The following is a 27,117-nucleotide window of genomic DNA, read 5'->3' as shown; positions in this document are numbered from 1 at the left end:
CTAATAAATAATAATACAAGAATAAATCCTGTTTCGCCTACACACAACTGTAAATCTACTTTTGCGCTCCCTTAAAAATGGAAGCATATACTGTGTTTATGAATAGGAAGAATTAACATCGTTAAAATGTCCATACTGCTGTAGCCAGTTTGTCTCAGTGGTTAGTGTCAACCCTTGGGCTAAAGGGTCGCAGGTTTGACTCCCATCGAGGGCATGGCATGTACCTTGGTTGCAGGCTCAATCCCTGGACCCCATTGGTGCGTGCAAGAGGCAACCAATTGACATGTCTCTCACATCGATGCTTCTTTCTCTCTCCCCACTCCTCCTCCCTTCCTTCCACTCTCTCTAAAAATCAATGGAAAAATATCCTCAAGTGAGGATTAAAAAAAACCAAAACAGTAAAAGTTCCTCAAAAAATTAAAATGGACTTGCCTTATGACCTAGTGGTTTCACTTCTGGGTATATACCCAAAGAAACCCAAAATAGGAATGCAAAAAGATTTATGCAATCCCATGTTCACTGCAGTGTTATTTACAATAGCTAAGACATGGAAGCAACCTAAATGCCTTGCAAAAGATGAGTGGATAAGAAAGTTGTAGAAGCCGAAACCAGTTTGGCTCAGTGGATAGAGCGTTGGCCTGCGGACTGAAAGGTCCCGGGTTCGATTCTGGTCAAGGGCATGTACCTTGGTTGTGGGCACATCCCCAGTAGGGGGTGTGCAAGAGGCAGCTGATCGATGATTCTCTCTCATCAATGTTTCTAACTCTCTATCTCTCTCCTTTCCTCTCTGTAAAATATCAATAAAATATATTTAAAAAAAAAAAAAGTTGTGGTACCCCTGACATTGGCCCTCAGATCAAAGGGTTGCAGGTTTGATTCCCAAACCCCGTCTGGACTCATGTGGGAGCCAACCAATTGATGTGCCTCTCACGTGTCAATGTTTCTCTCTTTTTTCCCTGCTTCCCGACTTTGACTTTCTCTAAAAATCAATGGAAAAAAATATCCTCCAATAAGTGTTAAAAAAAAAAAAAGTTTGATATATACATATATGGAATTTACTCAACCATAAAAAAGAAGGAAATCTTGCCATTTGCAACAAAATGGATGGATCTAGAGGGTTTTATGCTAAGTGAAAAAAGTCAGACAGAGAAAGACAAGTATCATCTGATTTCACTTTCATGTAGAATCTAAACAACAAAATAAACCAATAAAATAGAAACAGACTAATAGATACAGAGAACAAGCTGATGGTTGACAGAGGGGAGAGACAGAGAGGGGTTGGGGTTATGGATGAAAAAGGTGAAGGGATTAAGGAGTACATATTGGTAGTCACTAAATAGCCATGGTGATGTAAAGTACAGCATAGAAAATATAGTCAATAATATTGTCATAACTATGTATGCCAGGTGGGTAGTTGAAATGGGAGGGAATCATCTTGTAAATTATATGATTGTCAGCCACAATGCTATACACCTAAAACTAATATAAAATAATATTGCATGTCAACTGTAATTGAAAAATAAAATTTAAAAGTTTTAAAAAAAGTATGAGTGTTAAACACAAGTAATCTTTACAAATTATAATTAACATCTCAAATTGCTCATTTTTCTCTATAAAATCAGAATCGACTATTTCCAAAAAGTATATTTTATTTATTTTTTACAGAGAGGAAGGGAGAGGGAGAGAGAGTCAGAAACATTGATGAGAGAGAAACATCAAACAGCTGTTTCCTGCACACCCCTCACTGGGGATGTATCTGTAACCAAGGTACATGTTCTTGATCAGAATCTAATCTGGGATCCTTGAGTCCACAGGCCAACACTCTATCCACTGAGCCAAACTGGCCAGGGCTGGACCAACCATTTAAATATTTACTAAACACTGTCCAAATGGTGTGACTCAGTGGTTGAGCATCAATCCATGCACCAAGAAGTCACAGGTTCATGTCCCAGTCAGGACACCTGCACATATTGTGGGCTTGATCTCGGTGGGGGCCATGCAGGAGGCAGCTGATTAATGTTTCTCTCTCATCAATGTTTCTATCTCTCTCTCTCCCCCTCTCCCTTCCTTTCTCTCTAAAATCAATAAAACATATTTAAAAACTAGAGGACTGGTGCACGAAATTTGTGCATAGGGTGTGTGTGTGTGTGTGTGTGTGTGTGTGTGTGTTGTGTGTGTGTCCCTCAGCCCAGCCTGCATCCTCTCCAATCTGGGACCCCTCTAGGGCAGTCAGACATCTCTCTCATAATCCAGGACTGCTGGCTTCCAAATGCTCGCCTGCCTGCCTGCCTGCCTGATTGCCCCTAACTGCTTCTGCTTGCCAACCTGATCAACCCCTAACCTCTCCCCTGCAGGCCTGATTGCCCCTAACTGCCCTCCACTGCTAGCCTGATCACCCACAACTGCCCTCCCCTGCTGGCCATCTTGTGTCCACATGAGGGCAACCATCTTGTGTGTTGGAGTAATAGTCAATTTGCATATTATATTTTTATTATATAGGATAGCCCTGGTCAGTGTACTCAGTGATTACAGCATCAGCCTGTGCACCAAAGGGTTGCAGGTTTGATTTCCAGTCAAGGACACATCCTGGGTCTCAGGTTCACTCCCTACCCCTCCCCCTGTTGGGATGCATGCAGGAGGCAACTGATAGAAGTCTCTCACATCGATGTTTCTTTCTCTCTCTTACCCCTTCTCTTCCTCCCTCCGTGCCTCCCTCTCTTGCACACTCTCTGAGAAAGCAATGAGAAAAATATCCTCAGGTGAGGATGAACAAAATACAAACATACATACATATACACATACTAATATAGTGGTCGGCAAACTCATTACTAGTCAACAGAGCCAAATATCAATAATACAACAATTAAAATTTATTTTGAGAGCCAAAAACCAACTTCTGCGCATGGGCCATGAAGTTTCTATTGCACTGTACGTTTCAATGGCACAGATATTTTGGAAGAGCCACACTCAAGGGATCAAAGAGCCGAATGTGCTCGCGAGCTGCAGTTTGCCGACCACTGTACTAGTACATAAATAAATATTTACTTATTTACTGAATACCTGTTATATGCCAAGATACTATGCTAGGCACTGAAGAGACATCAGTTTTGCCATTGTAAAGTTCACCAGCTAGTGAGAATAACAGATTAATCAAATGTACATGGAATATAACTGCTATGAAGGCACAAAATAGGAAGAAAACCAGGAAGGATGAGTAGATTGTGAGTAACTGTGTGCTGGGAGTGGCAGGGAGGGAAGAGTATTTTGGACAGATGAATAGCATGTGTAGTAGTCCTCCAGCAGGAGGGAGCAGGATGTGTCTGCAGAAAGGAAAAGTTAATATGGCTGGAACTGAGAACAAGGGGGCATGGTGTGAAAGAATGATGCTGGCAGGGCCAACTCCACAGAGCCCTACAGGCTTTGCTAAGGATTACAGTCTTTATCCTAAAGCAATGGAGCCCTGGTCCATGTGTTCAGTGGTTAGAGCTTTGCCCCTTGCACTAAAGAGTCACAGGGTTCAATTCCTGGTCACGGGCATGTATTTGGGTTACAGGTTTGATCCTAGGCCCCAGTTGGAGCATGTATAGGAGGCAACCAATTGATATGTTTCTCTCATATCAATGTTTCAAAACAAATAATAAAAGAAATGGAAAATTTGAAGTAGGTTACTGCAGTGTGAGGAACAGATTTGGAGGGATGGAGAGTGTGAACAGAATCAGTTATGAGGCTATTACAGTAGCTACTTGCTCATGACAGTGGTGGTGGAGATGAAGAGAAAAGGTCAGATCTGAGATTCAGTAGGAATTCAAATGGACAGGGTCTGCTGATGGACTTCATGCTGGAAAGAAGAAATTTCCCAAAGTTTCCAGCTTGGAAAAGTGGATAGATGACAGTACCACTTACAGAGAAAAGGAACCTGAATGAGGGCCAAGTTTTGAAAGGAAAGATCATGAATTCATTATATTAGATATGGCCATGAATTATGGAGATTTGCTACTTTAGTCCTGGAGGGCAAGAAGAAAGGCAAAAAGGAGAAGGAAGTTTTACCTTGATATCAGCTCTGAGCTCAACCAACTGCTCTTCTGACATTCGAACAGCCACATCAGTCATCTTCTTTAGAAGTTCAGCTTTCTTTTGTCGGCTAAGCAAAATTTCCACTGTAGAGGAAAAAGGAGTATAACTTTATGTTCTGGCTCAATAGGATAAAGAATTGGAAATACAGGCCTTGCTGAATGTATTTGGAGAGCCAAAGGTCCAGTTTCCACCTTCTTGAATGACTCTAAAGGCCGTTAAAAGGTAAAGACTCCATTAAATAAAAAAGACACATAAATCATTTGTCATTTCTCTTTTTCCTCTTCCCATGAAAATACATTTTTTTAAAATTTTATCAAGAAACATAAATTAACGCCCTGGCTGGTATAGCTCAGCATGCCCAGACTGTGGGCTCACTCCCCAGTGGGGGTCGAACAGGAGGCAGCCTTTCGATGTTTTGTTCTCACACTGACGTTTCTCTTCCTCTCCCTTCTTCTCTAAAATCAATTTTAAAAACTTTTTAAAGAATCATATAAGTTAAAACAGAATATACACACATGGTAAAAAAGACTTACCTAAAATAAAGAGCATTAAATGAAAAGTTAAAGTGTCTCTCCTACTTCTGACTTTGTGGTCCCCCCACCCAGAGGAAACCAGTTAATTTCTTACGTATACTTCCAAATATAGTCTATGCATATAACATTTATCTCTCTCCCTTTTAGCTTCTCCTCACTGATGCAAGTGTATCATATATGTGGTCCTCCCATTAACTTAACTTTTTTTTTTTTAATAGTTCATGGAAAACTACTTTGTAAAAATATTTTTAAAAAATTGATTTTAGAAAGTAAGGGAGAGGGAGAGAGAGATAAAAACATCAATGAAAAGAGAGAATAATTGATCGGCTGCCTCCTGCATGTCCCCTATGGGGGATCAAGCTCACAACCCAGGCATGTGTCCTTGATTAGAACTGAATCAGGGACTCTTCAGTTCTATCCACTGAGCCAAACCGGCTATGGCTACCTTAGCTATTTTTACTTAACATATCATGAGGTTCAATTCCCATTAATACATTGGTTCTCCCTTGCTGTTGAATAGCCACTTAGTAGTCTAATATATGGATATACCATAATAATTTATCAAGTTTTTCTAATGATGGATATTTAGGTTGTTTACAGCCTGTTAAGAAACATCTTTAGCATGCTCCCAGATGTGTAACTCAGATATGACTGAGAAGGACAACAAACAAACTAAAAACCTCTCGGAGTAGAGAATAGAGACTATAGAGGGCATGGGCAAAAAAAGTCCTCCTAGAAATCAGAACCAGGGCTGCTGGATAAACCAAGGAAATTTCTCTTCCAACAGGCCAGGGACTGCTATTCCTGTCCAGTAAGATCTGATGACTGCTTTTCCAGATGGGAACTTTTACTATAATTCTTGCTATAATTATTCCTCTATCAGAATAATATTCGAGGAGGAGGCATTTAATTTTTGTTTTACTTTATGGGGCTCCACAGAGCAGTGTGCCATATCCAGACCTGTTAAAAGATCTGAAATTCCCCAGAAGTCCTAACTTTCAGCTGAGTATACTAACTAGATGACACTTTGGAGGTGATGCCATTGACAAGGTGAGTGTATTCTCATTTGGCGAAAAACAGAGATAGCAAAGACTGTTAATGACTGCATATTCATTCACCTGTTCTTCCTGCCAGAAGTCCAATATTGTTGGGTATGAAACTATTTAGGCAAAATTCTGTATTTCCTGACTCTGCTACAGATAAGACAGTCATATGATACAGTCTGGCCACTGAGATCTAAGCAGAACTCACAGGGCGAGATTCACAGGAAAGCTCTTTAAAGGAGTCTTGGGCAGCATGTAACATTTTGCTCTTTCTTGACTGGAGCCTCTTTGACCATAAACACTCTAAGGCTGTCTGGGTAGAAGAATAGAGAAGGCTGGGTCTCCCATGTCATTTTGGAGATTCCCTTCAGCATTGGATCACCTTTCATTTCACAAGAAAAAAATAAACTCACATTTATTTAGGCTACTCTGTTAACATGTAATCAAACTCAATTACCAACTGATATACACATAATCCTGTAATCTATTGATAATTAACCAAATTTATTTTAGAAGAAATAAACTTTTCAAAGAGGTACATCAGGTATTACATCAAGTTGAACCACTTTATTTTAAAAAAATATATTTTATTGATTTATTTTACAGACAGGGAGGGAGAAGGATAGAGTTAGAAACATCAATGAGAGAGAAACATCAATCAGCTACCTCCTGCACATTCCCTACTGGGGATGTGCCGGCAACCAAAGCACATGCCCCCGACCAGAATTGAATCTGGGACCCTTCAGTCCGCAGGCCGATGCTCCATCCACTGAGCCAATCCAGCAGAGCCTCTTTAGCAAGTTTTCTTAACCTGCTTGCCACATATTTGCCACCCATAGATTGCCCATACCCATGTCAGGTTAATGTGTAAGGGCATACTTTCCCCATAAAGGAGAAACATGCCTACAAACACCAAGGACGAAGAGCTACAAATGATCTATTGGTCTGGCTCCCAAGATAAAACCTACTTGCTATTTGTATCAAATTCACTTTCTCTCAGCTCCAGCATTCTGGAAGGCAGCTATGCTCACCACCATACCACCAACGCAGCTTTGCTCCAGCATTCTAGGATTCTAAAATGGAGAAAGCATGTTGGGTCAAGATTTCTACAAATATCAGATTAACTTAGAGAACCTAATTATATGACTCTGAACAAGTCACATTTTTTCCAAATAATTAGTTTTTTTCATTTATGAAATGGAAAAAAGAAAAGGAAACCCTATCTCATAAAGTTGACATGAAGATGGCATATCAGTAAAAAAAACCTCTGAATTGTAAAGTACTATGAACATATAAATTAATAAAACTATATAGTGTATTTTAAAAAAGCAGCCCCTTATTGATAGTTTTGGTAAATGAGTAATTACATTAGTGTCACTGAGAACCAGGATTTTTAGCAAGGGAGAAAGATATAAAATTGATCAAGTTCAGTAAAACTATAGTTCTGAATTTGATAAAACAAGATTGGCCATGAATTGATAACTGGTTGAAGCTGGGTGGTGGGGATTAATTGTATCAGCCTCTCTATTTTAAATATTAAGGACTATGTGTTCTTACTAGATTTGTTATCTGAACTGTCATCTTAAAAAAGAACATAGGTTTATGAATGGACTAAAATTGGCACATTTAGAAATTTCAGGATATATCACTCAATTTAAATGAAATCTTACCTCTGAAAAATAGTGGGTAACATCTCTGCTATATTTGAACTTTTCAGGTTAAAATGGATAAAAATTAAATTCAGCTCAGTGCTTCAAAGTTGCCTCCTCCTGCCATGACCATTGACACAAATTATTTAATTGTGAGTCATTATCTTAACTATTTCCATTCTTACCAGTTTAAAAGCAGGTTAAAAGAAACATCCTTTGCCCAACAGGCGTGGCTCAGTGGTTGAGCATCGACCTATGAACCAGGAGGTAGGTCACCATCTGATTCCTGGTCAGGACACATGCCTGGGTTTTGGGCTCAATCCCCAGCTGATCAATGATTCTCTCTCATTATTGATAGTTTCTAACACTCACACCCTCTCCCAGCCTCTCCGAAATCAATAAAAATATATTGAAAAAAACAAACATCAAAAACATTACTTTTATTTACTTTTTATTCTCACCAGAGGATATTTTTCCATTGTTTTCTAGAGAGAGTGGTAGGAAGGGAGGAGAGAGACAGAAAGAGAGAAACGGCAATGTGAGAGACACACTGACTGGTGCTTCCTGCATGTGCCCCTCCCGGGGTTAGGGAGCCTGTAACCGAAGTACATACATGCCCTTGACCAGGAATGGAACTCATAACCCTTTGGTCCGTGGGCCAAACTCTAAGAGTTGAGCGAACTGGCCAGGGCAAGAAAACACCTTCTTAATTATAAATTTGGCATTTGATGCATGAAAGTAAAACCTGCTGCTGAAAAGCCCCAAAGTAATGCCACTGTATAAGCTGCAGTTAACTTTCATACAGCTGTATTATTTTTAACTGATGCTTATAGAAATTACCAAACACAGGTATTTTATTAATTACCCACAAATTACCCAAGTCAGACTCTATTCCTCCAGAATCTATTTTGTAAGCTTTCAAGGAATCCTAGTCAAAATATCTTGAACCCTCAATCCATCGATTTTCCTCTACCCAAATGATTAGACACTGAGTAAATACTATTGTATAAACTGAGAAAAAAAAGTTCTGAGGCCAAAACCGGTTTGGCTCAGCGGTAGAGCGTCGGTCTGCGGACTGAAAGGTCCCAGGTTCGATTCCGGTCAAGGGCATGTACCTTGGCTGCGGGCACATCCCCAGTAGGGGGTGTGCAAGAGGCAGCTGGTTGATGTTTCTCTCTCATCGACGTTTCTAGCTCTCTATCTCTCTCCCTTCCTCTCTGCAAAAAATCAATAAATATATTTAACAACAAAAAAAAGTTCTGAGATAGCTAATGACATGAATGTATACGCTAAATTGTAGGCAACGTGAACATCCCCTCTGATTGTGCCGAAGGAAATCTTAAATCACAGGAGAAAAATAAAATAAAACTCCAAGCACCTGCAGGAGACTTTATTTTCCTAAATAGATGTTGTGGTGGAAGACACCATGATGCAGTTTCTTATACACTGAACTCTAAAATATTAACATTGGAAATACTTTAAAAACAGGCTCTTGTAAAGTTGTTTTGCCTGAAAAAAATTCATACACTAGTGCAATACAATTGCTCAAGATTTTTTAATTAAATATATAAACTTTTTTTTTGGACATTTATTGAGCTTTAGCTATAGGAGTTGAGAAGGACTTGTAAAGGCTTTAATTAAAGATCAGTCTTACTTGCTTCAGCTTTCACTTTGTCCATTTCAGCCAGTAAAGCCACTTCTCGATCCATTAAACTAAGAAGGGATGACAAAGGGGGAAAAAAGGTTTGATCAGAAATTTAAAATAGAAAAATTGCACATTGTAATAGTGGAGAAAGATTTACAGAGTCTGTTCACTAAAAGCATACTACAAAGTAAATACTGTATGAACTATAAGGAAATTGTATTATCCTCAGAAAAGAATATTTTAAGTATTCAACAGAACTATAATAATTCCCTTTTATTTCTATATATTACCTCACACCAGTAGATGGCAGTAGAAAGCTATCAAACATTGCTTGGTAAATTGTGCTAAAAGCAAAATGTCCTTATGGAAATTACATATTTCCATATATGTGCTCACATATTTTAATTGTATATTTTGGTCCATGAAGTTGAACAGCTTTGATTCTAATGCATTTACCAGGCAGTATCTCTGCTTAGGCATGGTAAACTTATCCATGATTAGGATTTGTGTACCTTCAACATTTTTGCCACTAGTTGCACTAGTCTCTACTGGCACTTTAAACTTTAGAATGAAATGTAGTCACACGGTGCAGATTTTTGGTAAACATTTACTAGTAATCCAGGAAATATGGAATCAAAGTTTTTTGGTAGTCTTTTTACAGAAAAAGATCATTAAGTGGACAATTAGCACTTTCTCCATTACAAATGTAAATGGCATGTATAGCTTTTCTATGTCCTTATAGAAGAGTTCAGATAGTAAGTAGGCTGTCCTAGTATTCAACCTCTGGATGCAAAAAATTTACCATATCCATTTTGCTTAGTGGTGGGAAAATATACTAAAAATTTTAATATCTACACAACCATGAAATGTTCCAACTTTATTCAAATTTGGAAATCATTCTGATTTCTCTTTATGAATGGGAACTAAAGGATCAAAATTTCTACTCTTGTTTCTTGTAAAACCAATTCTCTCTCTCTCTCTCTCTCTCTCTCTCTCTCTCTCTCTCTCTCTCTCTCACACACACACACACACACACACACACACACAGCTCAGCATGTAGTTATGTTAGCACAAAGTAGTTAATAAGGAGACCACAGTATAAAATATACAAAAAAGTGTAAGGCAGGGACTTTTCCTCAAGGAGCAAAATTCTTTATAGTGACGTGCCAGAGAACACAGGTTTGATAATTATATGCATGATGTTAATAAATAGACTTGTAAAGGAACAAATGTGGTTGGCATATTAATTCAAAAGCACCAGACTGGAGAAGAGATATAACTATTGTGCGGTAGCAATATTTTGTTAAGAAAGCATTTCCCAAACCTTGGTAATATTTTGCTTCAAGAACTCTAGCAGCATTTGGAATACCTAAAAAGCAAAACAAAAGCACAACTGATACAGAAGCTGCTGGGCCTGGAGAGTGACATTACTTCTCTTCTGTCACTAAATCACCATAAGATGTAGACACCATGTCCACCAAATGACAAATTTATCTCTGACAAAGCTTGTAAACTATTTATTAAAAGACTTCAAGCAGCCCTAGCCAGTTGGGCTCAGAAGACAGAGTGTGAACCTGGGACGGAAGGGTCCTTGGTTCAATTCCAGGCAAGGGCACATGCCCAAGCTGCAGGCTCGATTTCCATTTGGGGGTGTGCAGGAGGCAGCCAGTCCGTGATTCTCTTACATCAATGTTTCTATCTCTCTTTCCCACTCCCTTTTTCTCTGAAACCAATAAAAATATATTGGGGGGAAAAAGAGACTTCAGAAAACAAGTTAGCTTTTTGTGGTTTATGTAGTTATGTTAATAATATTCATAATAATCTTTTTAAAAAATACACTATTTTGTTTATTTCAGAGAGGGAGAAGGAGAAACATCAATGATGAAAGAGAATCATTGATTGGCTGCCTCCTGTACTCCCCCTACTGGGTATTGAGCCCACAACCCGGGTATGTGTCCTTGACCGGAATCTAAGAATTGAACCGGGTACCCTTCAGTTCACAGGCCAACACTATCATCAGAGCCAAACTGGCTAGGGCTCATAATAATCTTGATTAAAAAAAGTAGACTAGCCGAAACTTGTTTGGCTCAGTGGATAGAGCGTCAGCCTTCTGAGTGAAAGGTTTGATTCCAGTCAAGGGCATGTACCTTGGTTGTGGGCACATCCCCAGTAGTGAATGTGCAAGAGGCAGCTGATTGATGTTTCCCACTCATCTATGTTTCTAACTCTCTATCTTTCTCCCTTCCTCTCTGTAAAAATAAATAAATAAATAATCAATAAAATATATTTTTTTAAAAAGAGCCAAAACTGGTTTGGCTCAATGAATAGAGCGTCAGCCTGCGGACTGAAAGGTCCCAGGTTCGATTCCGGTCAAGGGCATGTACCTGGGTTGCGGGCACATTCCCAGTAGGAGGTATGCAAGAGACAGCGGATTGATGATTCTCTCTCATCAATGTTTCTAACTATCTATTCCTTTCCTTTCCTCTCCGTAAAAAATCAATAAAATATATTTTTAATAAATAAATAAATAAATAGAATAAAATAAAATAAAATAAAAATAAAAAAGAAAGAAAAGTAGACTGGGAGAAGCCAAGATGACGGCAAACATCTAAACTGCGGTCGTGCACAACAATTTAAAAACTACAAATAAGCCGAAACCGGTTTGGCTCAGTGGTAGAGCGTCGGTCTGCGGACTGAAAGGTCCCGGGTTCGATTCCGGTCAAAGGCATGTACATTGGTTGCGGGCACATCCCCGGTAGGGGGTGTGCAAGAGGCAGCTGGTCGATGTTTCTCTCTCATCGACGTTTCTAGCTCTCTATCCCTCTCTCTTCCTCTCTGTAAAAAATCAATAAAATATATATATATATATAAAAACTACAAATAAAAGACAAAATGTCTATCACCCAGGGCCAGGGGAGGGCTGGCTAAGTGGAAGATCTACAACTAGATGGAAAGAGAAAAGAGCATTCAGTGCACAAACGCTCGCGATGGCGGATGGTGGGTGTTGCTTTCTTCAACCCGGAGGGGAAACGCGCGGGAACCAAACTCCTATGGGAGAAGCTGGACTGTCTGCCATCGGGTTGGAAAGTGAGGGTGGCTTGCTTGCAGAGTTGCGCGGAGGAATAATTGTTTGCTGCGCTGGGACATAAGATGTGGAGGCACAGGACAGCGGGCTGCCAGCCATCGCTGTTTGTCAAGCCCTAGCCTAGTGACGCCCTGAGACCCCGCCCCCGCACAACCTACAAACTCACCCAAGCTCCAAGCAGCAGCTTTTGCATATGAATGGTCTTCATTATCGCTGCTTAACCTTGCAAATTTGCAAACCGGTTCAGACAGCTCCATAATCTACAAATCCCAAGCAGGGAGGAGAGAACTATATAGTTCTCGCTGTAGCTCCTGCAGGGTGATTTCAGACAGTAGCTGACCTGCACCCCATTGGAGATAAAGAAGCCAGTGTACCCAGTGGTCAGTGTGAGACACAGATTTCAACTCCTCACATCCATAAGTGACACATTCGGGAGGCAGACTCAATGAGCACCAAAGCCCCACTGAAACAAGGCCTACACTATAAGTGTGTCTCTAGCATAGCAGTTCTTCCACTATAAACACAGCGGGTCCCCACAGCCAATTGTCTTGAAGGACAATTCCTCCCAGGGTACCAACAGCAATCAAGGCTTAAATACACCCAAGACTTTGCACTGAGACCACAAAAGGGTGTACCAAGACCGTCTACCTCAGGTGATTGGGGAAGCTGAGCTACTGGCCCCTATAGGTCACCTACCACACAAAGCCACTCCATCAACACATGCAAGCAGCCAAAATGCGGAGACATAGAAACATGTCATGAAGGAAAGCAAACTATGGGACAACACAGAGTTCAAAATCACGTTTATAAGGTTACTCAAGAATCTTCTAAAAACTGCTGAGAAACCTGATGAGACTTTCAAAGACCTTAATGAGAATGCCAAAAAAAAGAAAAAAGAAAAAAGAAAGAAAGAAAAGGACTAGTCAGAAATTAGGCATACACTGTCTGAAATAAAGAATATACAGAAACTCAACTGTAGATCAACATACCCCAAGAATCAAACCAAAGATCTGAAATATGAAGAAACAAAAAACACCCAACCAGAAAAAAAAGAAAAAAGAATCCAAAAATATGAAGATAATGTAAGGGCCTCTGAGACGGCTTTAAGCATACTAACATTCGAATTTTAAGGGTTCCAGAAGAGGAGAGAAAGCAAAATATTGAAAAGCTATTAGAATAAATAATGACAGAAAACTTTCCCCACCTGGTGAAAGAAAACTTACAGGGAGCGCACAGAACCCCAAACAAGAGGAATCCAAAGAGGACCACACCAAGACACATCATAATTAAAATGCCAAGGGCAAAAGACAAAGAGAGAATATTAAAAGCAGCAAGAGAAAAACAGTTAGTTACCTACAAGGGAGTACCTATACAACTGTCAGTTGATTTCTCAACAGAAACTATGCAGGCCAGACGGGAGTGGCAAGAAATATTTCAAGTGACAACAAGAGCGTACAACCAAGATTACTCTACCCAGCAAAGCTATCATTCAGAATTGAAGGTGAGATAAAGAACTTCACAGATAAGATAAAGCTAAAGGCATTCAGCACCACCAAACCAGGATTACATAAAATGCTGAAGGGTATTCTTTAAGAAGTGGAAGAAGAAAAAGGAAAAGATAAAAATTATGAAGACAGCCAAAACCAGTTTGGCTCAGTGGAGAGAGCATTGGCCTGCGGACTGAAGGGTCCCAGGTTCAATTCCAGTCAAAGGCATGTATCTTGGTTTCAGGCATATCCCCAGTAGGGGTGTGCAAGAGGCAGCTGATTAATGATTCTCTCTCATCGATGTTTCTAACTCTCTATCCCTCTCTGTAAAAAAATCAATAAAATATATTTTAAAAGTTATGAACAACAAAAAGACATCAAATACATACCTACCAACAAGTGAATCTAAAAATCAAGTGAATATAAAGTCTGAAGAATAAAATGGACTGGTGAATATAATGGAATCAGGGACATAGAAAGGGAGTGAACTGACAATTCTCAGAGGAAAGGCGGTCTGAGGGGTGTGGGAAGAGATTGGACAAAAGTCTTACACCTATGGATGAAGACAGTGGCGGGGGGATAAGGGCATGGGGTGGGGTGGGGTGGGAATCAGGTGGAGGGGAGCAATGGGGGCAGAAGGAGGCGGGGAGAGGAACACCTGTAATAATCTGAACAATAAAGATTTAAAAAAACAAAAGAAGACTGTGCCCAGCAGGTGTGGCTCAGTGGTTGAGTATTAGCCTATGAATCAGAAAGTCTCTGTTCAATTCTGGGTTCTATATAAATAAAAATATATTTAACAAAAAGAAGACTGTCACATGACCTTGCTTTTAGCAAGCAAAAAAAAAAATCTATATTATCACAATCAGACTGTTTTGTGGCACTTATGAGCTAGTACATTATGATGGTACTCTCCCCTTCCCCCCCGAGAAAAAGCATTCATTTAAATGAACTTTGTTGCTGAAACCGGTTTGGTTCAGTGGATAGAGCGTCAGTCTGCGGACTGAGGGGTCCCAGGTTCGATTCCGGTCAAGGGCATGTGCATTGGTTGCGGGCACATCCCTGGTAGGGGGTGTGCAGGAGGCAGCTGGTTGATGTTTCTCTCTCATCAACATTTCTAGCTCTCTATCCCTCTCTCCTCCTCTCTGTGAAGAATCAATAAAATATATTTTTAGAAAAATAAAAATTAAAAAAAATAAATGAACTTTGTTGCTTGATTGACTCAGAGGTAAATCTAAAGTAACTTTAAGTGAAAAGAATGCATGATAAAATTATAGTCTCACTATGATTACAACTATTAAGATTATGTATGCAGATAGAGAAGGAACCCATAGCAACCGAGAAAATTATGTGTTATGGAATTACATGACTTTCATTTCCATTTTTAAAAAACTATTGTTATAATTATGGAAAATATAGTGAAAATAAGGAAATAATGAAATCTTTACAAAAAGGAAAAACAAAATGAAGATTACTTCATCAAATGCTCTCATTCTACCTTGGTCTCTGTCTTCTCACCCCTCACTAGTTTCTAGTATGGATATTGTTCCTTAACTTGAGCTACACTGTGTAAAGTCCTTGCATGCTCCTTCTATCCCTTTGCTTATATCATATTTCTTAAATGCTGTGTTCTATCCCCATTCTTTCTGCAAATGTAAACTCCATGCTTCTTTCAAAGCTTCATAATGATCCATTTCCTCCAAAAAATCCTTTTTAATTGACTCCATTCCATAGTGACCTTTCCCTTATTGTCATACCTTTTCCACAACTAAGACCTGAAAAGGATATCTTACTCCAAGTTGTGACTTAAGAAAAGAAATTTAGGGTCTTCTGAAATACAAAATATTTGGATGGAATATTCTTTCTTTTATTGTTAATCCTTACCCAAGAATATTTTCTTATTGATTCTTAGAGAGTGTCAGACAAAATCTTGGCCCTCCTCATTCTACCCTGTTCCCTAATGACTAAATACCTTAGTCCCTAAATTCTCTTACAATGGGATTTCTCTGTATATGTGATATTGTTGCAACAACAATCTCCAGCCTTCTTCCCAAGCTGTGAAGAATTTGAGGTTATACATAAAGTCAATGTGAGTCTGTGTTTAAGATTGTGAAAATGTCCTAGTTGATTCCTCATTGACCTTAGCAGTTACTTTTATTTGAGCTTCTCTTATTTTAAAACAATTTTTTAAATATACATTTTTATTGTTTTCAGAGAGGAAGAGAGAGTGAGAAGTAGTAACATCAACGATGAGATAGAAGCATTGATTGACATTAACACCTTAAATTCAAATCCCTTTTAATAGTAAAGTAGAGCCCTAGCTGGTTTGGCCCAGTGGGTAGAGCGTTGGCCTGTTTCTCTTTCTCTCTCTCTTCCCCTCCCTTCCATTTTCTCTAAAAAGTTAATGGAAAAAATATTTCTTCTTAAAAATAGTAAAGTAAAATAAAAAATTCCTACTTCCTAAAGACAAAAATCTGGATAGATATATCTGATAATATGATTAAACATGTTTGGTGAAATGTATTTTTCATGTTTTTAGTTATTTTCAGAAATGATTAGAGTTACATTTTTATTTTATTTTTTTAAGAGTTAAATTTTCAAATCAAAGAACACTGAGTCCTAGCTTGTTTGACTTAGTGGATAGAACATCAGCCTGCAGACTGAAGGGTCCCAGGTTTAATTCCAGTCAAGGGCATATGCCCAGGATGTGGGCAAGATCCTCAGTAGGGGGCATGCAAGAAGCAGCCGATCAATGATTCTCTCTCATCATTGATGTTTCCATCTCTCTCTCCTTCTCCCTTCATCATCTCTGAAATCAATAAAAATATATAAAAAAGTAAAAAAAAAAAAAAAAAAAAAGAACAGAGACTAATGGAGCTAAGTATTAGTAGAAATAAGGTATCAATGTGCTAAACATCAAAAACTGAAATAATATAGAACAATATAATGATATGTACATTTTTAATAACACATTTGCCCATTCCTTTATTTCTATGCTTTCTGAGACATTTTTAAGTAATCTGGTTCATAAAATGATTCCAGCATCTCCACCTAAACTGTAAGTTTAAGGATCTAAAAGCTTTTGGTTATACTCCTAGTAGCTCAATATAAGAAAAGAGCCCTAGCCAGTTTGGCTCAGTGGACAGTGTCGGCCTGTGGACCAAAGGGTCCTGGGTTCAATTCTGGTCAAAAGCACATGTCCGGGTTGCAGGCTCGATCCCCAAGTAGGGGGCAACCAATCAATTGTATATCAATGATCCTCTCTCATCATTGATATTTCTACCGTGTTTCCCGAAAATAAGACATCCTCCGAAAATAAGACCTACTTACAGGTTTCCTTCTGAGTGAAATAAAAGCCATCCCCCCGAAAATAAGCCCCCCCTCCAGGCTAAACATGAGAGATTTCGTCCACTGATTCTGAAAGAAATGGAGTCACAAGAAATTCACCAGGAAATTCAGGAATTGGATTGTTATGATGATGTTCCAGAAGATGATGACATGATTGTCATCAAATAAATGAGTAAATTCTTGATACTGTAGGATTCAGTTTGTCTGATTTGTGTTGACAACTACCATACTACCGTACCATATACAGGTAATAAATTTCCTTTATTTTCATTTAATAATAAATGTGTACCGTATTCTTCTTCATGGAAAAATAAGACATCCCCTGAAAATAAGACCTAGCGCATCTTTGGGAGCAAAAATTAATATAAGACACTGTCTTATTTTCGGGGAAACAGGGTATCTTTCTCTCATTTGCCCTTCATTGATTTCGGAGAGGAAGGGCAAATGAGAGAGAGATAGAAATGTCAATGATGAGAGAGGATCATTGATATATATATATATATATATATATATATATATATATATACACACACACACACACACACACACACACACACACACACATACATACACACACACACACACACACACAAATAAATAAATATAAGAAGAAAGGAGAAGCTCAAATAAAAGTAACTTTTCTAAGGTCAATGAGGAATCTGCTAGGACATTTTCACAATCTTAAGCACAGACTTACATTGACTTTATGTATAACCTCAAACTTCTTGACAGTCTTTTTTTTTTACCTGTTTTCTCCTTTTGTAAGTACCTTTTGATGTCAATAAAATAGCATTTTTTATTTAAAAGGAAGCTGAGTGTTGTATCCTGTTTGTATTTTTCAACAACACATATGACAACCATCTAAAGTAATTTATACTAGTACAGTGGTCAGCAAACTCATTAGTCAACAGAGCCAATATCAATAGTACGACGACTGAAATTTCTTTTGAGAGCCAAATTTTTTAAACTTAAACTTCTTCTAACGCCACTTCTTCAAAATAGACTCACCCAGGCCGTGGTATTTTGTGGAAGAACCAAATCAAGGGGCCAAAGAGCCGCATGTGGCTTGTGAGCTGCAGTTTGCCAACCACGGTTCTAGTATATTCCAGCTTCATGTTCCACTCCATATCCTGCTCCTTAATAGCCTTAAACTCAAGTCAACTAATAGTTCCAACAATGTCAGACAAATTTTATTAATAATAAGAAAAGTAAACAAGCCCAGAGATGTTTATTACTGAATCAACAGTACAACCAGATTTTTAAGTGTTATGCTAGAGCTTTTGATTTTACCTTCCCACAGGTATGTCTCAGCTTTCATTTGGCCTCAAAGTGAAAGCAGTTTTCTGTATAATTTTCCCTAGTGCCCCATCAAGGGTAATGTAATCGTACCGTTGAAAATTTGTTAGAATCCTTTGCTTTTCTTTCACAATTTAACCAACACAAAAAATTGCTTCCTAAGTGACATTAATTCCAAGCTCTGGTTCAGTGCCAAATGGAGTTAGCTCACCTGCCAATTATGTCTTGAAGTAACAACTACAAGGGACACTGAAATAAGGTAGTTTAAAAACGCAATCAGCCAGAGAGAAGGGTTTTATATCAGCAGGAAAGGGCAGGTAATCTCTTTCCTCAAGGTAAATTGACCTGGCTGCTATGTCTGCTAATCAATCCTAAATACACAGTTCCCAGGCAGGAAACCATTTCATTTGTCATTTACCGAAGGAGGCTCCCCCTTGGCTGGGTTCCAAGTCAACAGGAACTCACAAATCTCTCTCCCAGACCTGTGTTTCCTGCTTCAGGCTAGTTCTGAATAGAATCAGATCCTGTGGCTAAGTAACCGATAAGTTAAGCAATCATGGAGACCAGAGGCTTATCAAGGCAAAGTTGTGATAACCTACTCTTAGCACTTTCTTTTCCAAAATGAGCCAACAATATCTGATATGATCATAATCCAGGGCAAAGGGCATAATGCTTCCTTGAAGAGGTGCAGAAAGAGAAGAAATCAGTTACTTAGAAAAATTCTAGAATTTAGAACTTAATTTAAGGTGAGTTTGGGATACTTAGTTGAACTTAGTTAAGTACAAAGATATAGAAGAGCATATTACATCTTAGGTTGGGGAAGTGGAGAAGTGTGAATGTTAAGTTTTTGAGACAATAGGTAATCAGACTGGAGCAAATATGTTTGTAAGAAAAGCAGAAGATAGGACATTAAGTTTCTCGCTATACAGCCTGAAAGGGGAAACTTGGGATTTAGAACAAAGCATGGATAGACAAGTAAATGAATTACCTATCCTAGAAGTACTTTTTGGTTATAATGGTTGAATGAACCATTCTGAAATCTACAGATGTTAACACGGGGGTCAGGAACTTTTTGGAGGTTTTATTCTACATCTTTGTTAATTCGCTCCTCTTCAATCCAGAGAACAGGAGGACTGCGGCTACCCACACTCCATTTCTGGGTGCTGTGGCATAACGTAGCCAGACCACGTTTATGAATAGAGACACAGCTGAACATGACCAAGGGAACATGACAGGCGAGAAAACAGATGGCTGGGAGAAAGAATGGCATAGGTTCTCTCTATTCATGAATACTTCTTCTAATTTTTTAGAAATCCAAGCAAATTTTGCAAATAAGCAGAGCAAACAGTCCTCTATCTCAAAATGTCTAAATAGGTGCTTTCTTCCCATCATTTTACTTAATCTGTTCTTTAAGTCCTTTCTAATTTCAAAAACGTCCCTTATAAAATGCAAATGCTTCCCAAAAAGGAGTTATGGTTTAAATATCAATAAACACAAATACCAAATAATTAAAACAGCGTTAGTATTCTAGAAAACATTAGAACATATCTCTCCCAGACAAAAAAGATCCTATGATCAAATACATGTGAGGAACAGCATAGTACACCTCCCTCTTGAAGATCACAATGCACATTAACATTTTAAAGGCACTAGAAGTGCAGTAGTAAAATTTTTGTTAAAAGTATTTTCAAACTTATTTAACTACCAAACTATATTTCCCCTACAGAGTACATAATAATATTCTAAAGGCCTGGTGCATGAAATTCGTGTCCCTCAGCCCAGCCTGCACCCTCTCCAATCTGGGACCCCTCAAGGGAGATTGGGCCTAAACATACAGTCGGACATCCTTCTCACAATCCAGGACTGCTGGCTCCCAACTGCTTGCCTGCCTACCGTCCTAATTGCCCCTAATCACTTCTGCCTGCCAGCCTGCTCACCCCCTAACCACTCCCCTGCCAGCCTCATACCTAACTGCCCCCCTGCCAGCCTTATTGACCCTAACTGCCCTCTCCTGCAAGCCTGGGTCCCTGCAATTGTTCTTTCCTGCAGGCCTGGTCACCCCCAACTTCCTCTTCTGCCAGCCTGGTCACCCCTAACTGCCTTCCCTGCAGTCTTGATTGCCCCCAACTGCCCTCCCTGCAGTTCTGGTCTCTCCCAACTGCCCTCCCCTGCAGCCATCTTGTGGCCACATGGGGGAAGTCATCTTGTGTGTTGGAGTGACGGTCAATTTGCATATTACTATTTTATTAGATAGGATTTTAGATATGAGTATCTTATCCTGTGCTCCCTGCACTTAGTCTTCAACTCCCACAAATGAGTATCTTTAAGATACAGTTTAAAAAATACAAAATTAAAACAAATCAATGACTCATAAACAGAGCAAAAATTAGAATGGGATGTGTTACAAAGGATGAAAGGAGGTAAGAAAACAAAGACAGATCTCTTCTTTATAATGTTATTCACAAATATCATGTCATTGATTACAAATCCCCAAATGCATTATCTACTCTATAATTATTTGCTCCTTTCCAAACAATATGAACTTTAGGCCCATATCTAGAGCATTATGAGTTCTTTGTCCCACTCATTCCCACACTATCATCAAAAGCAACCGAACAAAGCAGAAAGCTTAATCTATCATAGGATTTTAACGTCTCTCCCACTATGTAAAGTAGTTAGGAGTCAGAAATTAAATAATTTGATGAATGGTTGACCATCTTTACAAATAATCCTTTTTTGTGCTACTGATATCAAATATAAGTTAACTTACCAGCTCTGCAATTCAGCAAAAGCTTGTTTCATTTTCTTAAGGGAAGCATCCATCTCTTCTTTAACTACAACTCGATATCGTCCAAGAGACACTGTGCAGCGCTGGAGGTCTTTCACGGATTTTTCAATATTGGAACCTTGGGGGAAAATTCCCAAAGATTAATCTTTAAAAGGATACGTAACTTGAAAGATGGATCTGAACACCTAAACATGTAAAATAACAAATGTGTGGACTAGGGAAGTTTCCCAAAGGCCACCCTCTTCAACAAGAAAACTAATTTAATGTTTTCACAGATTAAAAAAAATAATAATAAGCCCCAGCTGTTTTGGCTCAGTGGACAGAGCATCAGCCTGTGGAGTAAAGGATCCTGTGCTTGATTCCAGTCCAGGCACATGCCCAGGCTATGGACTTGATCCCCAATCGGGACATGCAGGAGGCAGCCGATCAATGACTTTCTCTCATCATTGATTTTTTTTCTCTCTCTCCCCCTCTCCCTTCCTCTCTGAAATCAATGAAAATATAAAAATAAAAAAATAAAAATAAGTATCCTGACCACGAAGAAGTAATAGGAATTTAAATTCACCCACCTTTCTTACACAAAACACACACACACACACACACACACACACACACACACACACAATCTGAATCAATGGTTTTCAGACAGTGGACAATAGGCAGTACTTTTTCCTTGAGAAAATAGAAATTAAAAAAGTGAGGTCTATGATTGGTGCAAGAAAAGTTTTCAGGTTATAATGCAAGGAGCAGAACTGGAAATCTCCCTGATTTGAGGGGACAGAGTTGAGAATTCAGAGAGGTCAAGGTTAGAATTCTTAGGGCAGAGTACTGGAGAGGAGAGCTACACAAATATGAGAGAATTGTACACAGGATTCTGAATGCATGAGTGTGAGGAAACTAAGACATGGAAAAAGCTGCTGGAAAGGAGCAGGTGGTACAATCCCCAGAGCACACCTAGGCCATGAATAGTTCATTTTCATACCAGCCAGAGTGAGGTACAAGGTAAAGCACTTGGAAGTGCTTAGTAATAATGCAAAATTAGCTCTAGAATAAAGGCTGCTCCAATATAACCTAACAAAGCTTAAAAGCAAGTCTCAAACTGTTTCCAAATAATAATCCCAGAACAAATCACAAGAAGATTTTTTAAAATACAAAAATATCCAGCAATAACAAAGCAAAATTCGCAATGTCTGGCATCCAAAAACAATTACTAGCCCAGGTGATGTGACTCAATAGTTGAGCTTCGATCTATGAACCAGGAGGTCATAGCACATGCCCAGGTTAATGGCTCGATCCCCAAAGAAAGTGTGCAGGAAGCAATCGATCAATGATTCCCACTTCTTCTCCCTCTCCCTTCTACCCTGAAATCAATAAAAAATATGGTATATATTTTTTTAAATTACTAGAAAGCCCAAGCCAGGTGGCTCAGTTGTTTGGAGCCTTGTCCCATACACCAAAAAAGACTGTGGCTTCAATCCCAGGTTGGGATGTGTACATTGGAAACAACCAATTGATATTTCTCTCATATATATGTTTCTCTCTGAAATAAAAAAGTACATTTAGAAAAATAAGATAAAATATTTTACATACTCAGCACAATTTTAGCCAGTTTCTAAAGTCCTATTAACCATTCTATACTCACCAATGTCAAAGTTATATATACAATTGATAGTTGACATCACAGATCTTAGAAGTTTATGTATCCAGATATAGATTTTTATTTTATTTTAATTCTTCCTATCAATTTGATTTCTTTTAAAATCTACCTAAAAGTTTTCAAGCCTTGTGCCTTTATTTTGTTTGACTGAATATTCTCAGACTTGCTTTTCTGCACCTAGCTGATGGTTATGTTAGAAAGATGAAAAAGGAAAACTTCCCTGATTAAATTTAGCTCATTTGGAATAAATAATTCAGTAAAGAGCTATGGGTTACAAGTGTCTTTCACATTTCTATTTCATTTTTTTAGTGGAGTGGACCACCACGTGTGTACGTATGATACTCAAAAGGGCTATTATCTCCATCTGTTTTACGGATTATTTAAAAAATGACTATTATAAATAATTTAAAAAAGCAAAAAGCAAAAATAAATAAAATAAATAAAAATAAATAAAAAAAATAAAAAAGCAAAAAGCTACCACTAGTCAATGTTAAGCATTTAAGAGAAAATTACCTTGTTTAAACTAGAGTCTGGCAGGTTTTAATATAAGCATAAAGTTGTGAAGAGAAATAAAAATATTTCTTTTTTCAAATATGTCAACCAGGAGATAAAAATGAAGAAAACAAGATAAAAATGTTGGAGTAAAAGAAATATATTAATGGTAGCATAAAAGTCATCCTTGCAATAGAGTTTAATTTTCTTTTTTTCTTTTTTCTTTTTTAAATTATATTTTATTGATTTTCCACAGAGAGGAAGGAAGAGAGATAGAGAGCTAGAGAGGTCGATGAGAGAGAAACATTGACCAGCTGCCTCCTGCACAACCCCTATTGGGGATGTGCCGGCAACCAATGTACATGCCCTTGACCGGAATCGAACCTGGGACCCTTCAGTCCGCAGACCGACGCTCTATCCACTGAGCCAAACCGGTTTCGGCTATAGTTTGATTTTCATTCACACACAAAAAATCCCCACTATTGTAATAAGACTGTATAGCATCTGAGCGACTATTAGAATCCAACTCTGTACACAGAGTCAAGTAAGAACTGGATAGTCACCACCTAGAAAAGGATTACCTACAGAACTTTCTCAGACCTCATCTATGGGAACAAGGAGGTAAAACACAGATTTTTTTTTTTCTCTCTAAAAGGTAGGCTAAGCCCCTATTTACCTAGCTTTTTGTTGGCAGAGGAGAGTGGAACATCTTCCATGCCCAGTCTTGAGAGAGATTTGATAGCATTCCTGTTTTGTTGAGAATTCTGAGTAGGGTGTATAGTCAAAGACTTGGACTCAAAATCAAAGACACCATTTTCCAGCATGGATCCTGTCAAAGAAACAGTGTTTTAGGCAAGACTTAAGAATAAATCAATCAATCAGTCTTAAGTGTTCACAAAGAAAAAAGGTAAAAATATTTTAGCAAAACTATATTTCTTTTAACCTCACTCCCCAAAAATTATGTTTCTTAAATGGCTGTGAACAAAATCAAGCCAAATCAGCTGAACGAGGCTCTCTGGCTTAGCTCCATGCAATATCCTGAATGAAGAAGAAAAGAAGTCTGTGCTAACCCATCACTAGACAGACTAGCTCGTTCCTTGTACCTGTAGCTTCCTTGTAACTTCTGATAGCTTCTATAAATTATGTTGAGGGAAAAAGAACTTTATACTGTCCTAGGGCATGAAGAGTTTAAAATCTTTAGGGAATAGAAAGGGCAGAGTTAGAAAACAAGAGACCTAGTTCAAAAAAAATGGAGCCACTTACTATCTCTGGTTTGTAAGAGGTCACTTTAGGCATTATATTTTTCTTTGTCTTTTTGTGCTTGTGCAAACTAATCAATAAAATAACTTAAGAAAGAACAGCATAATTCTTAAACTGTCATTACATTTATAAAGCCAGAGATACTGAGCAAGGAGAACTGGACTAACAAATAATTAAAAAAAACTATTTCTTTTAATATATTTTATTGATTTTGTACAGAGAAGAAGAGAGAGGGATAGAGTTAGAAACATCGATGAGAGAGTCATCGATCAGGTGCCTCTTGCACACCCCCTACCGGGGATATGCCCGCAACCAAGGTACATGCCCTTGACCGGAATCGAACCCGGGACCTTTCAGTCCCCAAGCCGACGCTCTATCCATTGAGCCAAACCGGTTTCAGCTAAAAAAACTATTTTAAGAGATATTTCCAACACTCATCAAAATGGTTAATAAAACAAAGGAAAACATATATAATATGTAAATTTACAACTAACACTAATCTTAACTCTATTAAAAAACAAACGTGAGACTATAAAAACCAACAGTCTACTTCTGGACTTACAGTTATTATCATATATTTCTCACTGTGTTGGATCTTAGAATAATATCAACATCAATTCATTATAATAATTTTCCTTAATAAGTGAACAATTTAAAAAATCTTAAGGGCATCTTCTGTAGTCGACTGCTTTAAACTGAAATTAAAATGAGACAATGGAAAATAATTCCATTTTTCTAGGCCTTTGATAATTACAAAATGTGACTCGCATGAGCAGTAACCAAAACTAAAAAGTAAGAGACTGACTAGATTTAATTTGATTGCTTTCTCAACTAGGAAGCCCCTGGCTAATAATGCAACTTTTCAAAGATGTGTTAATAAGCTTACCTGTTCTGTCCAGCATATCTGGCATGGAAGACTCAGGATCCTCTGATTCTCTGGCATCTATTGAAATTGTCTCCATACCTTCACTGAGTGAGTCCACAGACTCAGAATCATTGATGGCACCATTAACATGGTAACCATTAATATCACCTTTTTCTCGAGAAGCCGTGGACTGCTCCTCTTGAATAGAACCCAATTTACTGGAATCTAGGATACTGTTACTTGCTTCGACTGCAGGTTTTGGTTTGCTTTTCTTCTTTTTGTTCTAATGATTATTGAAGATTTGAAAAAAGAGAAGAGAAGACCCCCCACACACACAGAGAGGTAACTAGCTACCCAAAGGCAACCAATGTTACCAATTTCTCATATGCTCTTCCAGAAACTGAACACATTTCTATATATGTGAAATTATTAACGAAAATAACTATGTAAAATACTTTAAATAAACTCAGAAACATAAATAAGAAATTTATGCATAGCAAATATAATAAAAGCAAAAGCAAAACTTACAAAATGTAAAAAAATATGTGTAACATATACAAAGAGCCAAATATATTTTGAGCTCTAACAGAAACAAAACAACTGAATAGTAAAAAATGGTAAAGGATATAAGTATGTGAAATGAAATTGCAACCTCAGTAATAAGAGACATAAATTAAAACTGCACTGCAGAGGATTCTGGGAAGATGGCAGAGGAGAAAGCATCAGGAATCTGTTGCCCCACCTAGCCTGCCCCAAACAGGCTCAGAACACTTACATTAGCCTACAGTTGAGCAAAATCATCTAACAGTAAATACAATGTAGAGTATCTATTGGTTGTTTACACTCATTATCAGGTAGCTGACTGAGAGCTGCAGCTGTCCAGCAGCATGAATAAGTGTCACACTACATATTGCTAGCCTGGGAAAAGATAAAAGTTCAAAGTATGGTTTCTACTGAATGCTACTGCTTTCCCACCATTGCAAAGTCAAAAGTTCTTAAGTCAAACCATTCTAAGTTGGGGTCCGTCTGTATAACATACTGTCCTAGGGCATGAAGAGTTTTTCTAGGATGCAGCATAAGCGGTGCCAAGAGAAAATTTATAGTTATAAATGCTTACATTAAAAGCAAGAGTCCTAGTTGATTTGGCTCAGGATAGAGCCACAGCCTCTCGGACCGAAGGATCCTGGGATAGACTCGGGTTAAGGACATGTACTTTGTACCAGACCTAGTAGGGGGCACACTCAGAAGGCAACCAATCAATGTGTTTCTGTCACATTGATGTTTCTCTGTCTCTCCTACTCCCTTCTACTCTCTCTAAAAATCAATGGAAAAATACCCTCAGGTGAGGATTAACAAAATAAAGTAATAAAAAAAAGCAATCAAAGAAATTATATATATTTATATTTGTTCATCTATGCATAAAATATCCTGGAAGATAAACAAGAAATTGATAATGCTGTTTATTTCTGGGGTGGGGAACCAAATGGCTGGGGAACAGGGATAGGATAAAGATGTTTCAGTTTATGTATTAATTTCTGTAGCTTTGAATTTGGAGCCACATGAATATATTACTTAGGCAAATAGTCAAATTAAAACAAACAAAAAAAGACCTTTACCTTTTATTTTGACAAATTACAGCTCTACTACCAATAGTTAATTCTATTCCTAAGGCTGTACTGACACGACTGATTCAGTTTTCCCCCAAACCCTTCTCATGACCCTAACAGGAACACTACTGGAACTCTAGATATAACTTTTTCCTCTTCACAGCTCTCATCTTTTTTCCTTTTAAAAATTTTCTCTCATGTGAACTGGGTAAGTTTTCATATCACTGTCCCATGTAACTGCTCACAGTAATATCCTATTGAACCAATCTCAATAGTTAACTGGACTAG

General features: G+C 38.2%; 1 protein-coding gene across 3 annotated transcripts in view; it reads right to left on the bottom strand.

The window, feature by feature from the left end:
* SPATS2 (spermatogenesis associated serine rich 2) overlaps nucleotides 1-27,117 on the bottom strand; it is a 75,727-nt gene that overhangs the window by 6,247 nt on the left and 42,363 nt on the right. For 2 of the 3 annotated variants that reach the window (XM_036456772.2, XM_036456773.2), the window contains 5 exons: nucleotides 25,244-25,505; nucleotides 23,774-23,926; nucleotides 20,931-21,066; nucleotides 8,954-9,012; nucleotides 4,048-4,157 (listed from right to left, as the gene is read on the bottom strand). In XM_036456772.2, coding sequence (XP_036312665.1) covers nucleotides 4,048-4,157; nucleotides 8,954-9,012; nucleotides 20,931-21,066; nucleotides 23,774-23,926; nucleotides 25,244-25,505 — 720 coding nt within the window. The remainder of the gene's footprint in view (nucleotides 1-4,047; nucleotides 4,158-8,953; nucleotides 9,013-20,930; nucleotides 21,067-23,773; nucleotides 23,927-25,243; nucleotides 25,506-27,117) is intronic. The other variant, XM_036456776.2, reaches the window with a different exon arrangement.

This window comes from Pipistrellus kuhlii, unplaced genomic scaffold (genome assembly GCF_014108245.1).
Source record: "Pipistrellus kuhlii isolate mPipKuh1 unplaced genomic scaffold, mPipKuh1.p scaffold_m20_p_3, whole genome shotgun sequence".
Taxonomy (NCBI): Eukaryota; Metazoa; Chordata; class Mammalia; order Chiroptera; family Vespertilionidae; genus Pipistrellus; species Pipistrellus kuhlii.
The sequence above is the reverse complement of the archived record's forward strand: the minus strand, read 5'-3'. Positions and strand labels throughout refer to the sequence as shown.